The 25,824-nt window shown below is 44.2% G+C and overlaps 1 protein-coding gene across 5 annotated transcripts in view; it reads right to left on the bottom strand.

The window, feature by feature from the left end:
* Window positions 1-7,176: 7,176 nt before the first annotated feature.
* Window positions 7,177-25,824, bottom strand: part of ALG3 (asparagine-linked glycosylation 3) — a 134,717-nt gene continuing 116,069 nt past the window's right edge. The window contains exons 8-12 of one of the 5 annotated variants that reach the window (XM_087376881.1): window positions 20,295-20,411; window positions 19,882-20,012; window positions 19,700-19,778; window positions 19,547-19,603; window positions 7,177-7,465 (exon numbers count right to left, since the gene is read on the bottom strand). In XM_087376881.1, coding sequence (XP_087233007.1) covers window positions 7,297-7,465; window positions 19,547-19,603; window positions 19,700-19,778; window positions 19,882-20,012; window positions 20,295-20,411 — 553 coding nt within the window. In that variant the 3' untranslated portion in view covers window positions 7,177-7,296. Of the gene's footprint in view, window positions 7,466-9,390; window positions 9,655-19,546; window positions 19,604-19,699; window positions 19,779-19,881; window positions 20,013-20,294; window positions 20,412-25,824 lie in introns of those variants that run through there. The other 4 variants (XM_087376878.1, XM_087376880.1, XM_087376882.1 and 1 more) reach the window with 4 other exon arrangements.

Raw genomic sequence — 25,824 nt, 5'->3', positions numbered from 1 at the left:
TGCTAGCCATTCCATCCATTTTTTCCTAGGGGTCACCGCAAGGGGATGCTTCTGTGTGTCTATGCAAAGTGTGTGCGTCCCTAACTAAACCCCATAAAGCATCCACTTGGACCCCCGCTGCGTTTGGTGCACTCCTATGGAATATTTTGCCATAGTCACACGACTAAGAGAAAATAATTTTCATAGCTAGAAATATTAGAAATACAATTCCATAGCATCCCTCTTGCTTAGATTGCAAGTGACCTCAGTTGTGTATATGACCTTCCGAGTCAACGAGTAGAGTTGTGAAGAGTACTCTCTTGGATATTATCAAGTATCATCATAGTTAAAAAATTTCTCCAAGAGATCTTAAGCTCTCATTAACCCTGAGACAATGAACTTAGCCAATTCGAAACTTATAAAAGATTATCTTTTTTCTTGTCCTGTACAAGAGAAAGTACTATACTACATCCATTCATTGCTTATGTTATTTTCGTACAAACCCAAGCATTATATTTGTCATATTCCTCAATATCTATACCATCCCATACTAGTATGATATTGAGAAATAATAACAAATACAAAGCATAATTCTTCTTCCTTATGATGCGAGTAGTAATAAGTGACATATACTATTCTGTAATCAGCAAAAGGGTACATGTATGTCACTGCCTAATCACATGTTAAAGTTTTTTATTTAACTTAGTAGCAATGATCCAATCTGTATTTTCTTCAATTGCTAGAAAATACATAGAAGATATTATCTGACAGACCAATTGTTTTTCATGATTTATAACATTAATTTCATAAAGAAATTACCAAAGAAAAAAAGCTTGCCCCAACGAACAATCATGCCTTCCCTCTTGCTTAGCAAAAATGCCATATCATTTTTCTTCTCTTTAATTTTCTCCAATTCAGCTCACTTTAGCCAAACACTTTATCGAAGCATACCACATGTATCACACAACAATAATAATTTTGTTATCTACAACTAAGCTAGGATTGGCAGATACTCAAGCAAGCTATGAGGATACAAGCCCTCTAAGTAATTGCATTTCTTATTTCATACATACCAAATGATATGTGTCTTCTCATCCTTATTAATGCACATAATCATGCTTATTTAATCATTAAAAAACCTCTTAGCTCACCTTATCATATTTTATTCTCCTTTTCATGATATTTTAATATGATCTATCACTCTTCTTCAGATTCAATTATTCCCTTCCATAGCCATACCATTTTTCTTGTCTCTATATGAGTACTTCTACGAGAGCAAGAAAATATAGGAAAATAAAAATATGGGAATAGATACATATCTCCGACATCCTTCCAAATCTTTGCTTGCTTGGTTGAGGCCCAATCAACTTTCTTTTTCTTCCTATTCAATCGTCGGTCTGATAACTTTGTGGTTCAAAAGAGATTCCTTGTAGAGCCTCTCTTTCATAGTGACCTCATCATATGCAACTTAAGAAAAGCAATTAAGTAAAAGGAAAGAAGGATAAAAGATGTATCTAGAGATGCCTTGGCCGTCTCTTCACAATGCTTGTATGCTTGATTGTGTCTACTAAGCTGACAACAGAAACTGCCAATTGTTGTTGAAACAATAACATGCATATAGTGCATCTATTTGTCCCTGTTTCATCTGCAGCTCTCAATTCTGGATTTAATCCTATTTCTTTCTTCCAAGTTAAATAGCCATGGTCTTTTGCTTAGGAAAGCGACATCCTTGTTGCGATTTTCATACAACTTCCATTCTTGAAATCACATGATGTTACTGTTTTTTCAAATATCATTCATAGATTGAGGAGCATAAATAGATGCAAATTCAAGTATTTCATCCTGAATTAGACACTGAATGATGATCCACCTGCCTTCTTTGTCATTTAAAGACACAATTGGGTGAAAAGCATGCTTGACAAGAAAAGAAACACCTGAAAAAGAGTGTTCTCTAGCATAGAAGATATCATAACTAGCATAATGAGTTATCCTTCCTACATACATATGTTGATTGTGCTCTTCTAAAGCCACTATATCAGGCTGCAACTAATTAACATATGCCCACACAAGCTTATATTTATGAGTGTTACACAAATTCCGTACAATGAAGGTCAAGCACTTGATTTGTTTAAGCATATTTATAGATGTTTTATACAGCTATATATAGCTGAGAATATTCTAAAAAAGAAAATACATTAAGTTTGCGTGTCCATCTCATGATCTAGGCCTTGTCCCTAAGGTTACACAACAGCATAATGAGAGAACAACTAACCAGCAACTTCTTCTTTTGGTGGAAACAGAGTACTACCCAGGTAATGCCAATTTGAGTATTCTATAGGAGTATACCATTGAAAGAACCACTATTCCATGTTCGAGGAGGTAAAGGTCTTCTAGTTGAGACTTGATCCTTTTCCTTATCCGGTGCTACAATTGCAAGTTTATTGCCTTTATTCTTGATCCCATAAGGCCCAGGGGCATCCTTATTTTGCATTGGAGAAAGCATTGCATCCGAGCGCATTTTATGCAAAACCAAGAGACATTGTGAAGCCATATGCCCAAATTTTTTGCACTCAAAGCATGCTCCTACAAAAAGACCCCATTTCAACCTATAAAAGACACTTCCCATAGCCACATCATTAGCTGTGACAGAGTAAGATTCTGGAGTGGACATACCCGTGTCCCAAAGAATGCAAAACTTGTTGGAATTTCCATGTGGTTAAGGTGGACATACCACCTTTTCTAATGGTGCTGCAATTGGCAAAAGTGAAGCCAAGCATTGGGGAAAATGTTACGGAATTGTATTTCTGATATTTTTTGCTATTGAAATTATTTTATTTTAGCCAAGTGTGACTATGGCAAAGTATTTCATAGGAGTGCACCAGACACGGTGGGAGTCCTAGTGGATGCTTTGTGGGGTTTAGTTGGCAAGGCCTAACTAGTTGTGTTTTGCTAGGCTATATGGTTAGTATTGTGGGTGCTTCCATGTTAATACTAATGTCACTAGTGTTATTGGTGTTATTGCAATTGGTTGCAAGGTGTGTATTTTGATGTCTGTATATCAAGCGTACAATTATGTTAGGATTAGTTGGTGTGATCATTCATCAATTGATTGTAACAACTAACACAATTGGTGGCTTGAGTATAGATGTCAATGAAGATGCTTAATTAAAAGAGTGGGCACGAGTGGAGCCTCATACTATCGAAGTCATTGCATTATGTCATTACTCAACAAGGAGTTAGGATGACAAGAAAATGTTTCCAAGTTATCAAGTCTAGATTAACAGGGACTTGTTTACAATTATTGAAAGATGAGGGCATCTGGATGCAATTCTTAGGAGGTATTGCAGATGACCATCGACCACTACTTTTTGCAATACCATGCTCCAAGATGAGCTCCAAGCCTTGAGTTGAAGAGGCTAGAGGGAAGATCTAGTACTACGTTGCTAGGTCCCACAGTAGTCAATACAAACAACTAGAACCTCACTTTACTAATGATGAGATGCTCGAGCTTGTAAGACCTCGCCAACATAGAATTGTTCGAGAGAGGATGGCCACACCCATATCTTCTTCTAACTCTTTTAAGACACTTGACCCCACTTTGACTTACTTTCAAGAGGATTTTCATGCAAGAACAAAGCAGTTGTTTGTAGCCCATGGCTGAATTGTCTTATCCCCAAAGGGAGGGATAGAGCCAATACATGACAATAATGCCCAATTCCACCCTTGCATACAACAATATGCTGCTAGTAAACATTTTGATTCTTCGACTTTGATCACGACTCCGACCAAATTCATGTTATGTAGGCATGTTTTCATCAAGAACTCAATATCCTTACAAATATCTCCATTTTTTGGGCGGCCACAGCACCACTCCAAGCCTCTCATAGTCCTCCTAGACTTCAATGAGGTTTACATCCCCTATCCAGGTCTGGTAAGCCCCAGACCCTAGTAAGGTAGAACTTCAACCCAAAGTCCTATCAAACCACGGGACGTACCTACATGCAACCCATAAGGGTTAGAGGTAGCAGCTCACCTCCCAGCTATAGGTTCAGTATGCCGGGCCACCCTTGAGCTAGAGGTCTAGACCACCTTAGAGAGCCAAGCATGAAGTAATCTAACTTTACTTTGCGGCCACGTTTTGCCAAGTACAGCTCAGCCATGCCTTGCTTTAGCAAGCTAGCTCTAGGTCTCACCCCTAGGTTATTCCTAACCTCGGGTTAGACCTTGTTCTAACCTTAGATCTGTTCCTAGATCCCAGACTAGTTAGGCTGAGGCTTTGATAAGCCTATACCCTAGTTAGTCCAGTCATGGACGTAGCATTCTCATTCCCTTAAAATAAGACTTATGCTGGCATAGATCGAGATAGGAGAGTTAAATCAATATTTCTTAGACTATACTTCTCAATCCTTCATTTAATTCCAAATGCTAGTATTGTAAGGTATCCCTTCAAAGGAATCTTGAAATAAGTCATTTTTAACATGCATGGTAAATGGAGAAATATCAGTTTCAAAAATTTCTAAATAATTTTAAAAATTATGAATTCACTAATCAATTCTCATCCGAGATTTGAGTACACTGCATTCAACATGAATCAATAGACAATTAGCATGAAATTTTTGCTCTATAATCAAGTAGTGTATATACATATAGCCTGGGTCCACACTTGCTGAGATGGTGTTAGAACCCTTGCAAGTATGTGAGGTGTTCCAAGCCTTGGGGAGGGAGTGGAGCAAAGAAACTTTCCAAATAGAGTGAAAGGGAGTAGAATTTAAAAGAAGCCTCAAAGGAAAACAATTGTCAAGATGAATAAATGATTACCTATGATGGAAGCCCGTGTATTCCTAGGAAAGTTCGAATGATTTGCAAACTCCGTGTGTGTGTGTGTGTGTGTGTGTGTTGAGAGAGAGAGGGTCTACTTCTGGCTCTACTTCTCAGTGCATTCTTAGGGGTCATCTATCCCAGTCATGGACATTGGGTAGATCAGTTAGACAGGGCTGCCCTCTTAGTGCCCTCTTCTATGCCATTGCGACCCATCCCCTCTTAATGTATCTTGATCATCTTACAACCACATGACAGATGACTGGTCTTAAAATCCCTGGGGCTACATCTTTTTTGGCACAAGCATATGCTGATGATTCCTTCTTTATGCCACAGAACTCTCCCCGAGAAGTTCACATGCTTATGACCACTCTATCATTGTATGGATTGGCAGTGGGATTGCATGTTAATTTTGACAAATCTAAATTGCTTCCCCTGAAACAATGTGGCTGGCATTCTATTCTCTAGGTCAGGTGGTGCATTCCAAAGATGTAGCCAGGCATTGGGATATCCTATAGGATGGCATATCACCAGGAAGCAGCAGTTAAAATGGATCTTCCAAAGACTTCAACATAAACTGGAATACTGGAAAATTTCTACTTGGCCACTTCATGTCAGAGTACAGTCCATTGTAATGTCCTATGTCCAGTTCTTTTTGCCGTTGCTGCATTGGTCCTCCAGAGATATTTCAACCTTTATGTCTTAAGCTATGGAGATGTTATGGAGGACAAAAACTGCTGTGAAAGCATTGAGACTGATGAAGATAGAAATGGTGTGCTCTCCTAGGATGCATGGTGGACTAAATATCCTCAATATAAGATATCATGTACTTGTAAGGAAGGCGAATATGCTCCATACTTTTTTCTGCCAACAGCAGCCATGGACTTGTATGATAGCATCCATGTCTGTCAACATGAGGACTTCTGCATATGGACATTGGATTATTGATCATTGGGAGATTTGTAGGAAAGATACCTGGCTGTTCTTTCTCTACTGCTCTGATACTTGATTGGAAACAAGTACTTTCTAAGATCAAATGGGCTCCTGATAATTGCTCAGCGACAAACTCAATGAGGAAAGAAAGTATTCATTGGAGTGCCATCTTTGACATTCCACTTGCTTTATAGGAACTTGTTCGGACATACAATCTTATGAAATTGGGAATCAGATACATACATGATGTGGTAGATAATCAGGGCTACGTTTTATCTTTTCCTCAAGCTACTGCTTCCTACGCATTGGAAATGCACCATAGGTCGATATGGAAGAAAATTGCTGATTTGTTACATCCTTTTCTACCTGTTCCCCCTGTGGCTGACACAGACAGGCTATTGGATTGGCAATTGCAACCCTCTTCTACATGCTCTCATCCTGTCTCCCCCTGCCTTGACCTCCATCAAAGTATACAGGCTTCTTCAGCCTACTCCATGGATTCAGCAATATGCTAATACTTTGTGGCATATCAGGAGCCCCTCTCATGGTGGCAGAAGAATCTCATGATATTATGGAAGTGTAAAATGCCTTTGAAACAAAGACTTTTTCTTTAGAGATGCATGACAGGCACATTGTCAGTGGGAGTCACACTTGCCAAACGTTGCATTGCACCTTCCACATGTCTAAGATGTCAGGCTCCTTCAGAGACTGGCGTCTCTCATTCGCTTTGGCAATTCGCTTTGGCACTGCCTGTGTTCTCGGAACCTCCTCGGGAGGATTTCAGATCATCTTCCGCTCCGTTTCCCGAGTCACAGTTTTGGGAAACATTTCTGGCTATTTGGCTGATTTATGAGGTCTTTGTCTCAATACTCACTATTTCTCTCTTGGGTGAGATATTGGGCTCTTTGGACAATCTGGAGTGAGCATAATTTGGCATACTTGGGTCGGCAGATTCACAAGTCGTATGAATCTTTCCGAGCCTCATTGCGACAATCCTTATATGATGCCTGCCATGAGGGTGATATAGATGCTTCTTGCATAGAGCTTTTCTTTTTATGTTTTTGATCTTTGGGATACTCTCCCTTTCTGGAGACTTCTCATCTTGTAAATTTATGAGCATATAAATACAACAGTGGATATTACTCTGAGAGAGAGAGAGAGAGAGAGAGAGAGAGATTCTTAAAAAAAGAAAGTGTGTGTGAATGAGTGTGTGTGAGAAAGAGAGAGAGAACCAAAATAGAAGGGGGCCACGTGGCAACAAAGTGTGTGGGACACTTTTTAACAAAAGTGTAACTAGAGCGCTGCCTGGAAGGCAGTGCTAAAAAACCCAATAGTGGTTACATGCACACAGCATTAGCTACACAAATGCACATTACTGTCTTGATACTTTCTGAACCACCATAAATTAAAACCAAGAAGGCCATTAAAGGGAAATTACGCAGACACAAACCCAAGCTTTTGATCATCTCACAAATAAGCGCAGATGCAACCATTGAATGCACACACAAAACTTGTTTCTATAGAAGAAATTGGGCCAAAGAGTCTTGAAGACTCCCTTTCATATTATCATTTAAGCTTCTTGGCAGACATTTTTTTGCTTGCATTGTGATCTTTACATGGGGCCTGCCATAGACCCCACAAGAGGCTCAAATGGCATAATAAGAGGACCAAGGATGAGGTAGCCGTTGATGGGAATACATTCCAACATAACTCTATGACTCCAAAAATAATCAACCTGCACATATAGGAACCATAAGCTCTGTACCAAACTCCAAATCAAATGAAAACAAGAGGAAAAAAAATCAACAGCTTCAAATCGCCAGAAATCAAAACAGCTCATTCAAACAATCCAATACTCCCACGTTTTCAATACACAAAACTTCTTCAATTCATTTTGTCCTTCCCAATTAACTATGCAACAAATCCATCACCCTACTTTGCTCGCAGATTGCTCCAAAACCTCTTCATCAATGCCTTCCATCATAACCCCAGAGCGCATAAGTTGGCTTTTCCTCCAAGGTCAGCTCTTTATACAATTCCATATGCCTTATTTTTCTCTAGTTTGGGTAAGGGTAAACTTCCTTCAATCAAAGTTCCATCATCTCATGTTACTGACTTCTTTTTTACTCACCTCCCGAAAATGCTTAAATCACAACTCTGTAAAACAAAATCGCAGGCATCTCAATCGTCTACCTAACCTTAGATACGAAGATCAGGAATTTTAGAATGGTGAGCATTATAATGCACAGTAGATGCTCTTCAATGCTGCATACCATCCAATACAAATCTTTAAATCATAGATAACTCAATTTCTCAGATGCTGTAAAGTTGGAAGCTGATTACTAATAGAGACAGTCGTCCAGACATTTTGTCTTTTGCATTGAGTGATGATACTCGATTATAGTTGTGAAGCCAGGGTGAGTCTGTCTACAAAGATTCAAGGACTAAAGAATCTGCACTAGACTTTTTTACCTTCCTTACATTACACTAAATAACAAAAAAATTATCATACATAACATGCTTACAACGATCTCCAGCATGAAGGTGCCAGGGCATACACCATATCTAGCTTCTACACAAGAAATACACCACTATATGATCACTTTCCACACAAATTCCCCTCAGTATCAAAATCTTGATGAATCAAAGCGATCAATAAAGGGCTACCCAAAAGAATTGCCAGCTTTAGTATCTTCAGATTGTACAGAGCTACCTTTAGCTCAGCAGTATAGAATATGGAGCATGGGGTCTTGAAAGCTATAGATGAGCCCTCTCCTAAGAAATCCACATATTGCAGCAATTTCCAATTTGTCATTGAGCCCCCTTAAACTGGAAATCGCATCACTACAAAACAGGCGATCTATTTCTTCCAGATTACGATCAGCCCACCTTTTCCAGCAAACAATCCTTCTTGAGATCAGAGTCCATCTTATCATTCTCATAACTCTTAGAAAGGGTCTTGATGAGACCAGCTAGTACCAACCTTTGAATTTCTTGCTCTTTCTTCCCCTTTTTGGAAAGATTAAGGACTATAAGCGAAAAACTGCTGCCTTGGTGGCACACACCTTGACTTCTATGGTGAAAGAAAACCTCAGGAGTAACCTTCCTTGGTTGGTATAGGTCCAAGCAACCTAAGGAACGAAAGCCTAGCCAAAATCAGACCTACAAGCATAATGTCCAGTAATACATCTCGAAGAGGGAAATCCATCTATGTCCACACAGTTCTAAGCCAGTTATCCTCAAACATCCACAATCGACAGCCATGTCCCCATGGCAAAATCTGTCTGCCTACCAATCTCAATCCTATAGCTTAAAAAATCAGAGGGTCAAAGGGATGTGCAACACCACAGAGAAGAAGAACAAGGAAAATAGTCTTTTGCAATGTGAAGAGTATGAGACAAGCAGATTGGTTAACCACTTGAGGCCAGAGATTCCTCGCAACTTATTAGTGAAGCCACCCAACCAGCTTCACACCTTGCATCAAAGAAGTTCTAGATTGTTTTTTGCTTTTTAGAAAGTGAAGCCTAGTCCATCCAATGCTGTTTGTTCGAAATAATGCAATAGGGCAAAAATTTCAGAGCTTTTTACCTTCATTCAACTCTTTTGTCCAGGCGAGGACGACAGGTGTGACAGTTGCAGTTTTCTGTCTCAGGGCCATGGCTAGGAGACCACAGCAAACCACGCATGCTTAATTAATGGCATCAGCGCTCTATCATGTATATTATGCCGCCGCAGAGCCTCTCTGACCGAGACCCTCTTATCCATTCTCATCTGCCACATGGACTTGGTTCCTCAAACAACATAAGAGGCCCACCATAGTAATGCCACACCACAGTTCCCATCCTCTCCATGGGCTCAAACACTTTGTCCTAGATGCTTATGTTTATGTTGTATTTGTCTTGGGTGCATATGCCTGCTTAGATGCTGCACCCATTCAGTTCATTGTATATGTTTTTTCAGTCTCGTAGACCCTTTGGTCTTTCAAAGACTTTAATAAACTCTCTCTCTCTCTCTCTCTCTCTCTCTCTCTGTCTCTCTCTCCCTCCCAGCATCCAAGCTGTGTTGCACGCTCTTTTACTCACCATATATTCGAGGCATGCTAAACAAAAATACATGAAGAAGGATGCATCTCTAGGTGTCAATTAAGTAAACTAAAGTCGGTAAATGCTTGAGGTAGCAGTTACAGCAGCCCAGTTTCCCAGTTTAAGAGAGAACTTGCGTAAGTAAAATTAAGGGTTGGGTCTCATGACGTAGAAACAGGGGATAATATAAGAAGATAGGAATCCAAAGATCTGCAGCATCAAAGAGGCTGAAACAAGGAATATGGTTTTTTCAATGCATGAAATTTTGGTGATCTAAGAAAGACAAAGAGATCATCTGAGACTACCAAAAACTGTTTTTCATCATTGTAGGGATGCATTAGAGAAAGAGAAAAGACAGAGCGGCAAATCACTTAATGTGCTGGTAAGAGACCTGGCAGTGGGCGACACCCCGATGGTGGATGCAAAGGCACTCATGACCAAGAGGGGTCAACCTCACCTTTGAGGCTGACGTACCTTTTTTTTTTTCCCAAAAAAGAGACTTCTATTAAGTATTAAAGAAAACCGTTAGAGCAAGCTCCATACGGAAATACGGGATACACCATGCAATGCATGAAAAGCTCAAGAGCCAAAAAGAAAGGATTGGGGCTGATAGTGCCATCTCAATCCGGTAGCAACCTCGGAGAAAAAGGGAGAACCCCTCCAAACTCGAAGAAATATAGTCCTCCTAGAAGAGGCTGCCCGTGAAGGGCCCTACATGTTAGCCCATATGGCTATCAAAGTGTGAACCGTGTCACTCCAAATACCCGTGAGCACCTGTGATGGGTGTATCTGGGTGCCATCCAAGGCCTCTGTGCATCTGGCTCTCCAAATGTGCCAAGAGGAAATGCTAGCCAAAATCTCCCAAGAGGTGTCCACTGAAACATGTGAAGCTCTGAAAGCAATATGTGGTACCTCCTGAACAGAGCAGGGCTCTATCACCTGTCGGCGGACCGAGAGTGCCCAAGAAGAAGGCTCACCCTCATAAAACACCTGGGGCCCAATAAGAGATAACCATGCGACCGAGCCCCAAGTCATGAAGAAAGGGGAAGTATGAAAAATGCTGAGTATCGGAGCAACTCCTTTCCAAACAATCCTCGCTTGATTGCAGTCCCAAAGGCAATGTCGCAGTGACTCCTCTGCAAAATGACAACGAGGGCAAGTGGAATCAGCCCCAAATCGTGATCTCCTCCTGGGTCCCACTGCAAGCACCTGATAGGTGCACCTCCATATAACCACAACCTCCAGGATCCTAGGGCCAAGAGCGGAGGGTCGGGGTCCAAGTACCACTGCAAACCCGCTCCATGGTCCACAAAACCAGCAATCTTGACAGGCTGAAAGGCAACCTCTAGAAGAATATCATCCGTGGATCTAGAGAGTATACCTCCATCCCCAACGTCAAAGACTAGAGCATCTTCCCCGAGACCTCGAAGAGCGATCACCTGTAGAGGAACTGCTGTCCTCGATAAAGCTCCCATCCAAGTGGTGGAAGTAATAGGCATCTCAACTGTCCATTCCACCGGGGTCCGGGATGGCTGCATCTATCTACTGAATCCTGCATGCTACCCCTCTGAGGTGACTCACGGACTGTAGCCTCTGATCCTCAGGTACCCTGATAAAAGCCTTCCAAGTGCCTACTGTGTAGGCGGGGCCTCTCTCCCATCCAGACCACTGCATATAATGGGAAGTGCCAAGAGGTCTGCCATGCTCATCAAGTATACTATCGTTCCAAATGATCGGCTGCCTATCAATCTCTTCAAGGGTAGAGGGCAGAACCCTTTGAAGAGTGTTCATGAAGCTCCCCCAAGCTTTTAGGATGGCAGTCATGAGAGGAGAGGCAGGAGACCTGAGAGGGGCGGAAGGAAAAATCCAGCGAGGGCTGTCCACCCAATCATCTCCTAAGGTAGGTGTGCAAGCCTGAATGCGTCCAAAAAAGAAATCCTTCCAAGGTTCCTGCCTAGGCATGAGTCCCCTCACCACCACCTTACAAAGCAATGCCCTGCACTGCAAGTCCGGGTCAATGATATTAAGGCCCCCTTCCCATGTAGGGAGAATAATGGTCTCCCAGGCCACCCTCACTGTAACATCTGCCGTGCCATCAAGTCCACTCCATAAAAAATTCCTGACTGGTCTAATTAGCTGAGTGATGCCAATCCCTAGACCGGCACCAGCAAGAACACACAAACCAGGCGGTGGCCAAGAGAACTTGGTTCACTACCACAACTCTAGAGGCGAGGTCGAGTTTGGCTGAGCTCCAAAAAAGGAGCTTTTTCCTTATACTTTCTAGTACTGTGGCAAACTGTTGTTCTGGAGAGATGCCCAATTCTACTTGGCATCCCAAATATCTGACAGGAACACCCCTGGGAATCGAAGAAAAGCCAATGTCAACTCCCCAGCCTAGAGTGTCCTCATCACTGATCCAAAAGCCAAAGGATTTATGCCAATTAATGTGTGGCCCTGCAGCAGAGCAAAAAATATCCAAGGCTGTCCGGAAAGAATCAAGTGACTGCGAAGAGGCCTCGATAAAAATAGCAGTGTCATCAGCCAACTCATAATTGAGAAGCTCCTGCTCCTGTCTCAAGGGCAATCTCAACCCATAAAGCTCAGCTTGAGATCTAAGGAAGATACTCATAGCTTCTGCCACAAAGAGAAAGAGGAAGGGGGCTAAAGGACATCCCTGACGAACTGATCTGGAAATCTGAAACCTGTCACCCCTTACCCCTCCAATCAAAACCTGGCTGTGGGCTGATCTGTAAAGGGAGGCCACCCCTCTAATCCATGCATCTGAAAATCCAAACTGTAGAAGAGTGCCCTCAAGAAAACCCCAATCTACTCTGTCATAGGCTTTCTCAAAGTCCAGGAGTAGAACTGCCAGCCTCTGCCCGCTCTGCATAGCCCACTCTGTGGCTTCCCAAAAGGAAAAAATATTATCAAATATGCTCCTGCCATGCACAAAGCCTGTCTGAGTATCATGGATGAGGTCTGGAAGAAGGGACTGCAACCGGATGCTGATCGCCTTGGCCAGGATTTTGTACAGAGTGCCCAAAAGAGTGATGGGTCTCCAATGGGATACAAAGTTCCTGTTGCCACCTTTCGGGATAAGGTGTATGAGTCCCTCGGTCAGTGAGTCAGGCATCTCACCCGAGTCCCAAATGCCCTGCACGGCTGAAGTAATATGATCACCTATCATCTCCCAAAAGGCTGTAAAAAAAGGAGTAAGACCATCGGAACCAGAGCATTTGCCCTTATGAAGGGCGAAGAGAGCACTCTTGAACTCTGTGTTGGTAAAGCGTGCATCAAGTGAGCATATCATCTCTGGTGTGACCAACACAGGTAAACTCTGCCAAACCTCATCTCTAGCCATATCTCTAGCCTGTGTGTCAGGATCTGCGAAAAGAAGGGAGACATAGAAAGTTGTTGCTAAGTGCATGACGGAATCCGGATGAGACTGCAAAACGCCGTCAAAATCAATAAGCTGCCTGACACTCTCTCTACTATGTCTGGGACCAAGTGTAGAGAAAAAGTGTTTATTGACTCTCCCTCCCATCTGTATCCAAAAGGACTCCCGTGCATGGAAGGCATACTTTTCTCTCTGATCAAGCAATGTCTGCAAGTGAGCCCTTGCCGTAGGAAGGCGCTCCTGTACCCAAGCATCAGATGGTCGTTTCTACTCCCTCTGCAAGGCTGCCAATTGCCGGCGGATACCAATCTCTCGCCTGAGTATCTCACCTCGCCGAGCACTAGCAACGGAGTGATAAAAGTCGCTGATATTGGCAAGTGCTGTGGCCACATGTGAAGGACCGGCCACCCCCCCTGCATGTGAGAAACCCAGATCTCCAAGACTGCCTCTGTGAGGGTCTCATCCGTGTATAAGCCATCGGCAATCCTGATACTGTGAGACCGCCGTCTTCTCAGATGGGGCTCTGAGATGGACAAAACAACCGAAAAATGGTCGGAAGTGGAAACACCAAGTGCAATGCAAACTGTCCCCCCTCTATCAAGAGCCCAGTCATCCACATAGAATCTGTCAATACGGGCATGGATAGGCATCTGCACCCTATGGTTCGACCAGAAAAACAAAAGTGACTGAGACTGAACATGAAATGCATCATCTGACCAAACATCTCTGCCACTGAATCTGAACAAGAAGGCATCCCAAGATGCTCTCTCGAGGGAATGAATACCACCTTCTCTGCCTCCTTGCTTATCAAAAGGTTTGAGGCACCTCCAATAATCCACGAATCTGCAATGTCAGCCCATGAGAGCAACTCTTTTCAAAATAGAACACGGTCTCCTCTGTTGTTCGGAGCATAGAGGTTGAGAAAACCAACCTTACGTCCGTCAATCAGAAGTAAAACCCACTGGGCCCTGGAGGGGGTTATGGTACCGTGTCCAATGATCAGAGGGAGAATAGAATCTGAAATAGATATGCATGTACCTCCTCTGGTTCCCAAGGCAGGAAGCCAAAAAGTTCAGCCAGAAAGTAGCTTACCTGACTTGGAGCAATCTCTGACATCCAGTTTGTGTTCCTGAAGAAAAAGCATGTCTAGGGAACCACATGAAACACCTGGATGGAGCTGATTCCTAATCAGCTGTCTGCGACGACAATGAGGGATGCCGCCCAATCCCTGTATATTCCAACTAGCTATCCTCATCGGTGGGAGGAAGCGGGTTGGAATACCTTACCCAACCTGGTGGCAGAAAAAGAACCTTCCACCGGAGCTGGCCTCCTACCATACACACGAGGTCCAAGGGGAGGAAAGTCCATAGGTGAGAGAGAGAGAAAGATCTCTCAAAAGGAATGCCGATAGCTGGCTCTCCGAAAGTGGAAGGTACCAAACCATCATCTAGGAGGTCAGAGAGATCCTCCAGAGCGAAAAAGGAGTTCCGCTGAGCCAGTCCTGGGGAGGGGGTACGAAGGATTCCTACCGAAGCAGGGAGAGAATGTAAGAACCCCTTCCCTCTATCCACAGAGAGAGGCACCTGTACTGAGTCATGATCAAGAAGTGCTACGGATGAGGTGCCAACAACTTGGGCTGCTGAGGAAGGTGCAGCCTGATCCTGGGGTGGAGTTGAACAAAGCTCCTGAACACTAGTCTCCTCCCGAGGCTCCAAGGGGGTAGCCTCCGAAGCGGTGGATGTGTGTCATATGAAATATTAGGGTCCTCAACAATGACCCTAATCCTGGGTACCCCATCCATTCTGACCGCCTCGGCAACCGAAGAGGGCTCGCCAGGAAGAGGGGGGATCTCTGCTACCACACCAAACCTCTCGCCAAGAACTAAAAGAAGCCGGTGATAAACTGAGGGGAGACCAGGAAACTTGATGAAAACAAAAACTCCCTGCTTGTCCTCTTCAACTGGGTCAAAGCCCAGTTGAAAGGGAAACAAAAAAATCCTCTTGTAGCCTAGAAATAGAAACCCGGCCTGTAGCAGGTCTCTCGTGACGTCCGGGGAATCTAGGCACACCTGACAGAAACCTCGTCCCAACAAATGAACATCCTTAAGGTGGGGGTCCTGGGGAAGTGCCGCAAGCATCTAATCTCTAGCTTGTGACCTGGAGGGGTGGGAGCCATGGATACGTGTGAAGAGAGTCATGGAACACTCATGCTCCAAATCCTTTTGCAATTGCTGTAGCTCATCTTTTGAAAAAGTGACGGTTCTCGCGGCCGGTGTGGGCGGTAATGGATTGACTGAGTGGGAGCCCATTCGTCAATTGAGGTGGAAAAGGCCGATTCAAACACAAGAAAGAACTCCATCCGCTTTCCTGAAGCCCAGGAGACCCCTAACAGAGAGTAGGGTACTCCAAATGAAGGGAGAGAGTGAAAGGAAGGAGGGAGAGAGAGGATGAGCAGAGGATAGGGGGGGCAGCAAGAGGAGAGGAGGGAGAGGAGAGGAGAGGGGTAGAGAGGAGAGGAGGAGTGAAGGAGAGGGAGGGGGGGGGAGGAGAGGAGGGGAGGATAGAGGAGAGGAGGAGTGGAGGAGAGGGGGGGAGCAGCAGGTAGGAGGGAGGGGAGGGGAGAGGCAGCGCGCGGGGGGAGGAGGCAGCGCGCAGGGGGGGGCTGCAACAGCGAGGGAGGGGAGTAGGGGGGGGAGTCGGGGGGAGCAGAAGAAGAAAGGAGGGGAGGGAGGAGCAGCAGGTAGGAGGGAGGGGAGGGGAGAGGCAGCGCGCAGGGAGGAGGCAGCACGCAGGGGGGGGCTGCAGCAGCACGAGGGGGCTGCAGCAGCATGAGAGAGGGGGGAGGGGAGGGGAGAGGCAGCACGTGGGGAGGAGGCAGCGCGCAGGGGGGGGGCTGCAGCAGCACGGGGGGGCTGCAGCAGCGAGGGAGGGGAGTAGGGGGGGGAGGCAGGGTGAGCAGAAGGTATGGGGGAGGGGAGAGAAAGCAAGGAGGGGAGGGAGGGGGCAGCAAGGAGGGGAGCAGGAAAGAGGGCAGCAGGAGCAGCGGGGAGCAGCAGCCGGCTGACGCACCTACAAGGCCACTGATTATTAAATTCAGGACTGCCATGGATAGATCCACTGTCATGAGTATGAGAGCCACGCTGAAAGGGACCGAAACATATCTCAATGATGATCTTACACTTTTGCAGCAGGAGCATCGAAGAGAAGGTATGACACATGTCATAGCAGCCAGAAAAGAAGGAAAGTGGGCTGTCTACAGAGATGGGAACACGATCATCTGGGAGTACCACCACCATTGTGCTGATACACAAAGCAGGAGATCGCATGGATACTGGGAACTACTACACCCTCACGTTTGGTCAACTCCTGCTTTGTAGACGTTCAGAAGGCCTTTGACACAGTCCCACGAGCTCGCATGATTAGACGACTACATGAGATGCAGATTCTAGATGTCATGATTTGGGGGGTGAGATGAGTCTATATGAGTCAGTGAGAGAGAGAGAGTACGTGCCCCTGGAGGCCTGTGAGGTTGGGTCGAGAGCACGATAGGGTGAAATGGTATTTTACTAAACCAGACAGGTGGTTAGAACATCATGTAGCTGTGGTTGATTCAGTTATTTGGGCTATATATTGATGAAAACACGACATTCATTGATCACCTAGGAGGTGAGGGATCACGACTGGCCGACTTGATGATACAGATATTATTGTATGCAGATGACAGTCCTTCTATCCTCCTCCACGGCAGGCAGTTAACCTTGGCATGACCAAGGTCATGGTTTTTAACACCTCACGGCTGGCACTTCATCAACACAGCTTCACCTACTGAGGAGAGCTAGTGGAGATTGTACAATCCTACAACTACTTAGGGACAGTCTTTCAGGGCGTCTTCACAATGACCCATGCAGCTAGGACACGTGGCAAGGAGCTCTAGCTCGACTAGAATGGCAGTGCTTTTAGGCACATTTTCAGGATCCCTGACGAAGGGTGGCTATTTGACACGGTAGTGAAGCTGACGGCCATGTACACATCACCATTCTAGGGGTGTGACCTGACTGTGACTGAGTAGCAACACTTCGAGCGGCTGCACGTGATCTAACTGTGACTGAGCGGCGACACTTCGAGAAGCTGAACGTAACTATAGAAAAAAGGATGATTAGGAGCAAGCCCTCCATCCCCAATAGATCATATAGGCATAGTTTGCCATGACACCGCTCGAGATTGATGCCATTTTTCAGGTGGTCACCTATCTTCACAAGGTTTGGTCTTTGCCTAGAGGGGCGGCTACCAAGGGTGGCACTGGTGTCATCCATACGACTAGTCAAGAGTGGTTTGCGTGGCCTGGTATGCACCATTTCCACATGGTTTGATACACAGAGTATCCAGATGGATCGTCTTCCTTCCTCTCAGTACAACTTGGTGGTCTTGATCCCTGGTCCCGCGAGATGAGATCAACCATATTATACGGTTGGACGTACTCTAGCTTTAGACGTCACGGCTTGGGGGAGAGGACCAGGAGCTCCCCACCAAGACCCACGGTTCCCCTGCGACCACTTCTTGAGATTGTTAGAGGATGGAGTGATCATCAGACCCCAGTATCTGGAGTCTCACATGCCCTCAAGATTGCCATTGGACAGATGCGGGTCCCATCCCATTAACTGAGGATTGAGACGGGGAGAGCCACAGGTACACCCAGGGAGCAGCGGATTTGCAGATTGTGCACTTTGGGGGAGCTAGAGACGGAGAAGCATTTCTTATGTACCTATCTGGTCTACTATGAGATCCGAGGACAATATCACTGCCTCTTCTGGGAGGGATATGGCTTCAGAGCTTTCTCTCGAGTGATTCACTTCTAGGACCAGGTCTGTGTTGGGCTCTATCTCATGGAGATGGGACAACATAGAAAGAACATTCTGCGTCAGCTCACAGAGCAAGAGAGGGCCGTGCCACAAGACACAGGGTAGATTGAGCCTAGCGACACATCACAGATTTCTACACATTTGAGTCTGCTCTTGGGCATGTCGGGATAGAGGAGGAGGAGATCGACAACATGAGAGCAGCATGGATCATTGAGATGGAGACGAGGACGAGGAGGGATGCAGCCAGACACAAGAGCCACACATGATACATCAAATGGACCAGAGCACGCAAGGTTCAATCCATCACAACTCTACTCAGTGGAGACCGTCCAACCACAGGCGTCGCTATCAATATGGTTCACAAGACACAGAGACCACACACCCCGCCACAGCGTGAGACGACTAGATAGACTCAAATATGAGACATTTTCACAGCTCACAGGAGAGCTACCATGGCACCTCACTATGTATTCTGACTCCCACTCTGAGTCTGTGTCTTGCTACATGTCCCTAGTTTTGGACTTCGAGTTTGCTTTCTATATATTTGGGTTTAGTTTAGTTTAGTCCAGCACTCAGCAAAGGGTCTTAGTGAGCCCTTTGCGTTGGCCCATAACGGGTTGTATAGCATGTGTCACACTCTGATATTGTACTTTGTCTCATAGGCCCGTGAGGGCCCATTGAAGACGTTAATACATTTTTCTTTCTTTCTTTCTTTCTCTCTCTCTACAATCAATCAATACCTCATACTCCCTCGTGCAATGCTAGCTCCCATGCTGAGCTGACTGAGAAAAGGCTATGCCACACTCGCCAAACTTGAGTAACTGTGTTTCTAGTCACACTTTCAGGTTCCATGAACTAAGTCTCTTCTCTTTGATTCTCTGGTTCATCCAACTAGTATAAAAGGTTGCCCCTTGTCGGGCTGACTTATCAGAGGCAAACTCCTCTTAGATAGAGAGGCTACTGTTAGATCTAGACCCTAGTACAATTAGTTATAGGATAGTTAGGTCAGTTACTAAATGTATGACTATCAGGATCTTTAGTTGTACCATATCCCTACACTAGGGTTAGCTATTACTCCAGCCCACCCTGTAATTCCCTGCTCAACTTCAAACGGTGAACGGTTTTGTACAGCGTGTGTGCGAAGTGAAAAAGACTCCTTTTGGCTTCAAGCAGTCACCCAAGGCAGGGTATGCTATAATAGATGTGCATTTTGTTCACACACGGTTCAAAACTCTATTACTTTGAAAAAGGAAATGGTCTGCTGCTTGTGATTTTGTATGTGGATGATATCCTGATTACTGGTAGCAATGATCCACTGTATTCAATGGTAAACTAAGATTGGCATCATTGGAAATATGACGAATTTCAATCTTGAAAACATAATATGACAAATTTCAATCTTGAAAACATAATATAGCTTAAGGTGTGATTCTCTTATCTTCTTTTTTAAAGTACCTCATGAAAGTGCACAAAAGTTACCTTGAAAGAGTCGAAAAAGGAGATTTCCACAAGAGATAAGGCAATGTGTAAAAATACCTGAAGTTGGACCAAAACCCTCTTCTTTAAGGGAGAACTTGAAACAATAATGAACCTTCTAAAAACTACCTATTATGTGTGATATTTAGGACGTACCAAGAGTAAAACTGGTAATGAAGAGAGCGTGCACAAAGAATGCCGATAAAATTCCCAGTAAAAAGCACCGTAGTAACGTCTGATACATTGGTTGATACGTGAAACATTAGCAACTGCACAGGCAAAGATGTTCATATGTATAGCACCAAATGACTAACAAAGTAGAAAGTATATAGCCGTACACTCGGGTTCCAACAACTGTTGGGTGTCATCTTCTTTTAAGAAGAGCTTCGGGGGGGAAAAACTCAAGAAATGCCTTAGTTGATGCAGCTTGAGCTTCAACTTCATTGCCTGAACCACACCACCTTCATGTCTGAACAAACAACGTTCAAAGCAAGGCCACATGATCATAAAGTGGAAAGCTGTTACATACATATAGAGAATTTGAAGTGAGAACTACTTTCTCCCCTTAAATTCATTGATTAAAACAAATGCATTCCTGTCAATTCCATTTCAATGCCTTTTTCTTCAATTTTTTGTCTATTGAAGGATTTCATTTTTCTCAGATCTGGGATCTTACAAGAAACAAAAGTGTTCAAATTTTGGTTAAATCAATAAAAGTGATGGCTTTACGAGGTGAAATGCAAATTCATACTTGCACCATTTATATTGTGCAAACAGAAAGAGCAAGCTTAGATGAACCAGTAGCAAAACCAATGCAAGTTTTTTGGACAGAAATATATCCTCCCGAATAAACTTGAAATTGACGGACCTGCAACACATCACAGCAAAAACTGCTCCGTGAATCCATGTCATTTGAATTCTTTATAAAAGTGGAATATCTAATTCTTAAAAACAAACATTAAAAGAATAGTTTTACTAATTCGACTATAAAGCATGGGGGCCCTCAAGCATATTGTAGAAAAAGAAAGCAAACTGAGGCACATGATGCATGAAACACAGCCTGCTATTGAAAAGGAAAGACAATAGGCATGATAGTAAAAAGAGCCAAAACATAGAAGTTCATTTTCTCTGTAAAAAAAGAAAAAAGACCCAAAACAACCATTTTTACTGATCGAGCCCCCCCCCCCCTCCCCCCCTTCTCCCCTTTCCCCCCTTTTTAAAAATAAATAAACAAACAACGTCACGACCACCACAACCAGAAATATTAGATTGAAGCCACAGCAGCAACTAATCTGTACTAGGTCTCACCATGCATTCAAAGGCGTCAAGGGCTAGCTTAAAAGAGTACTGTCCATCCTGAAAGAGAACTATCCTAAGCTCTCACTTCTGTGTAGCCCCAAAATCTACACTTTTATTTTGCGTAGGACACGCGAACAACTCCATTTAGTAGCTAAATCATATGTGGTGACTACAAACCATGGATGTTTGCAAACAAGCAAGTAAACCTCTAATCTTAAGAGCACTCTCAATGAATACTTTCAGTGCCTTGAATTATATCTACTCAAAACGGCCTGCTCCATGCACATATAGTAGTCACTAGTCATGTGAAGGGTTATACAGCATGTTACAAGGGATCCAGGCACATTGCAACACCTTGTATTTTTCAGAGTCGTTAAAAGGCATTCTGTTGGTAGCATCCCTTCCTTGCAAGGGGGAGGAGATATTCAAAATTAAACAAACACAAAACATAAACAAAAATAAAACGTTTGAAGTTAACATATGAACTTAAACTTGAAAAGTTCAGGCTTAACAGCCTGATAGCCAATAAACTATTCAAGCTTAACTAGATAGACCAAACTTGAATTGAAAAAGCAGAGATCTATATTAAATTTACTGAGCTGAAAATTGAAAAGCCAATGTCAAAAGGCCGAACCCACACACCTATATAGGTGATACTAAGACTCCAGTTCATTGAAGAACCAACTGAAAACGTGCAACTAAGGATATATATTTTGAGGTCTATGTCTAAATACAAACTGGAAAGTGTGTGTCTAAGGATAAATATATTGAGGTCTATGTCTACATACAAACTGGAAAGTCCCACATGGAGTCTCCACAACAAGTGCATGGGATCTTTCAAGTCTTCTAGTTGTGTACATGTTGGTTTTTCCCTGGTTGGAGCTCCTTTTCTCTTTTGTAAGGTTGGGGCCTTCAACAACATTCTTTGTTTCCTTGTAAACAAATCTCACTTTTCAACACATGCATGCAATGATCATTATGGCCTTGAGGCTTGATGTGCACTGGGTCATCAAGTATTTTAGTTGCACTATCGGGACCATTGTAGGGAACTGATTTTCAAGGTGAGCATGACTTACGCATGATGGTAATCAGTCTTCAAGTGGTTGAGAGGCCTGTGTTTGGCTAGCTTTGTATGTGCCTATTGGATTCTTAGCTAGCTTGCTCAATGTTTTCAAGACTTGTCAAGACGTGTCTTTAACTCAATTGTGTGCAGCTAGGGTTGTTGAGCAAGATTAAAATGAACCTGGGTATTTTTGTACAATAGAGTAATACAAAAGCATCATCCTTCACCATCATTCTTATGCATAGCTTGCAAATCCTCTCTTCTCAATTCTTGTTCCTTTTTGGGACAGCTTCAACTTAACTAGCCCATCATTTGTCTTTTGGGGTAATGAGCTAACAACCACAATGGATTGGGGATTGGACAATACCCACATGCATTGCAATACCGATTCAAAACTATGACTGGTGTTTACGATCCTAGTCTATTTTTGGCACCCTACATGTGGCAGTATGACACATGTCACTCTAGGAATTAATCTTAGTCCATTGTTTAGGATTTCCTACAAAACCTACATTGCTTCCCTTAGGAAATTGTCAGTGATAGAGATGCAAAATTTATGGGTCACTTTTGGCAGGAGTTATTCACAACAATGGGTACTCTCCTCACACCTAGCACTGCTTACCACCCTAAGACGGATGGACGGTCAGAAAAGGGTGAACAAATGGGTAGAGGAATACTTGAGGCACTTTTTCTTCTCCAAGGCAAGGGTCCTAGTGGATGCTTTCCATGGTTTACTTATGGACGCCTAACTAGACCTGTGTTTTTCCAAGCTAGATAGTTAGTATTGTGGGTGATTTCATGATACTAATGTCACTAGTGAATTGCAACTGGATCACTATTACTTTGATGTAGGTACTTGGGGAGCAATGTTGGGAAATCCCTCAATTGTGGATAAGGGATACATCTAGATGTACTATAGTGGCTCTTTGATTTTTCAAATATACAATTTGCTTTCCTAGGGCCCTTGGTCCCTTTGATCCCTTTGTCCATCGTTTTCTTTGTTTTTTTAAATCATGATTTAAGTGACTCATTAATTGTGGGTATGGTTAATCTTTTCTCAGTTTTCATAACATACAATCAAAAACTTTTTCTAAGTTTTAAAAGTTTAGAGCTATTGTAGAATTAGAAAGATTTGAGAGTTTAGCCCTATTGCAGAAGTAGAAAAATGAAAAATCTTTAAAAATGACAAAGAAGGTGAGAATAAAAGTAGGATTTCAAGTCATTACACAGCAAAAATGGAATCATGCCCTGCACTGCAAGTCCGGTTCAATGATATTAAGGCCCCCTTCCCATGTAGGGAGAAAAATGGTCTCCCAGGCCACCCTCGCTACAACATCTACCGTGCCATCAAGTCCACTCCATAAAAAATTCCTGACTGTTCTAATTAGCTGAGTGATGCAATCCCTAGACCGGCACCAGCAAGAACACACAAACTAGGCGGTGGCCAAGAGAACCTGGTTCACTACCACAACTCTAGAGGCAAGGTCGAGTTTGGCTGACCTCCAAAAAAGGAGCTTTTTCCTTATACTTTCTAGTACTGGGGCAAACTGCTCTCAATAGAGTGTGCTCTAGTTCTCCCCGCAAGTGGTCTCTGCGTCCCTCTCTCAATGATCCAGGCTGCCCGTATATCAGCTATCTCCTCCTCCTCCATCCTGTTGTGTCCTAGAGAGGACTCAAATGCAGAGAAGTCTGTGACGTGTCGCTGTGCTCTATCAGCCTCTATACCCAATGGTTTGGTCCCCTCCTACTGCCCTCTAATCTATCGTAGTAGGGTCTCCTTGGGTCGGCGCATCTCAAGTAGATATACGCCAACGTCATGGAAGTGGATCAATCATGAGAGTGGGCCAAAGCCGCTCCCCTCCTAGTAGAGGCAATGGTGGTATCGTCCCCTGCTCTCATAATAGGCTGGGCAGGCACATAGAAAATGCTCCTTTGTCTCAACCACTCCCAATGTGCATAGCATACAAATCTGCTACTCTCTAGGTATGCCTCTTGCTCTCCCCGTCTCAATCCTCAACTGATCAGATGAAACACGCATCTGTCCAATGGCAATCCTCAGTGCTTGCGAGACTCCTTTGTCCTCGAGATACTGGGGTCTAATGATGAATCCCTCCTCCGATACTCTTAGGAAGTAGTCGCGATAGAACTGGGACTTGGTGGGGAGCTCCTGGCGCCCCCCCCCCCCCCCCCCCGTCCGAGATGTATGGAGCTGGAGGAGATCTAGCCGTATCATACGGTTAGTCTCGTCTCGCGGGATCGACTCAAGGGGTGCGTCCATGCTGTACTAAAAAGGGGCCTTCGGTAGATCACTCCCTCAACAGGGTGCTGCATACGTGGCAATTAGTCACACTAGTGTGTTAAAGAGGCAGCTATTTGTCGGTGGGTCCTACAAGTGTGCCTGAAAGCACTGTCTCTCTAGCCGAGCCAAGTCCTCATGATCCTATGCTTTTCGATTGTGTAGTCATCATAGAGGGAACATGCAGATGTGTGCCACACATCTGGGTTAATGATGGGGATAGGTGGCTTCCCCTCCAATAGAAACCCCCACCCAGTAGTTGGGTCTCCTCCTCGAAAAGATCTGACAATCTCATCCATCCTGTGTGTGAGAAAGGCTCACCTCTTGCGGCATCTCAATCGTCGAAAGATCCTCTGCGCCTCAGATGACCCAAGGCTTGCACTCGTGTGAGGTGGGCTCTCGCCTCTCTGCACTCATTATTGAACCAAGGGTTTGGAGGCATCTTGCCATCTCGAACTTGCGTGGATCGGGTCTCATCGGAAAGGATTTGGTGTCAGCATCTTGTACCACTGAGAAAAGAGTATCCAAGGACTGATCGAGGTCTATATCATCACCGAGCAGGGCCGGAAGCGCCCTGGCTAAGTGACTCACATACAGTGAGTCAAGGAAGTGGATTTGGACACGTGCAGGCGCGGGGGGGGCTGTTCTGTGGTTGGCATAATAGTAGAGATATGGAAGGCCAGGTATGAGTGGTTGGATCCACAGGAGCGGGGGTACAACGAAGTCGTGTACCCGCGAGACAAAGGCTAGTGGGCCTAGTAGGTAGTCCACTATACTTGACCCACTGCCATGTGGGAAACAAGTGAGTCCTCCAGATAATGGCCATTTCTGACACACACACACACACACACATTTTTTGTGGAATCTCTGAGTCATTATATTACAAAAAAAAGCTATCCTAGAAAGGGAGAGCTATACATTAAGAGAAAATCTCATTGTAGGACAAATATACATCATCATCAAAGACACGAGATTATAAGCAATCAAAAAGCGATTGCTGCAAAGAAAGAAAGAAAGAAAGAAATTTTATTAGAGTCTTCGGAAGACCGATGGGTCTATGAGACTGAAAGAAAACCTGATACAAATCACAGTAAGGGTGGAGCTACTAAAACGAGCATCATCACCCGTGCTGAATCCTAAGTCTGATCATACATAATCAAATACATCTGGATATGACAATGAAAAGAAAAAAAGATTGGAGTGGAGCGGAATCTTCGGTATGTCATGTCGCCCTAGCTGGTGCATAGCCGGTGATGGGACGTTGGCGTCCGTCAAGGGGTCTTGTGCGTCTCGGTCTCCTGGAGGAGGCTCGACGTAAGACCAAAGCTACCGTGACTCCCGTGGGGCATATCCCGGGACGGGAGGTCCCCCAGAGTGATCTGTGTGTCCCCTCGATGTCTCGTGTGTCGTGTTGCGGTTATCGGGTTGGGGTCTCTGTCACATCTGCGGCTAGACACTGGACGATCAATGTCACTCGATGGAAAGAACTCTGTGATCCTGCTCTGAGAGGTGTTTGATGGTGTGGTCAAGCCCCGTCGCTAGATGCAATGAAGGAACCGGCTGAAAAGGCTGGAGCATCAAAGTAATCTTATGCCAAAGTGGACGATAATGCATTCCAAGGCC

The sequence above is a fragment of the Dipteris shenzhenensis genome, chromosome 7 (assembly GCF_047967505.1).
Source record: "Dipteris shenzhenensis isolate YYH24624 ecotype China chromosome 7, Dip_SZ_1.0, whole genome shotgun sequence".
In the NCBI taxonomy this organism is placed as follows: Eukaryota; Viridiplantae; Streptophyta; class Polypodiopsida; order Gleicheniales; family Dipteridaceae; genus Dipteris; species Dipteris shenzhenensis.
The sequence above is the reverse complement of the archived record's forward strand: the minus strand, read 5'-3'. Positions and strand labels throughout refer to the sequence as shown.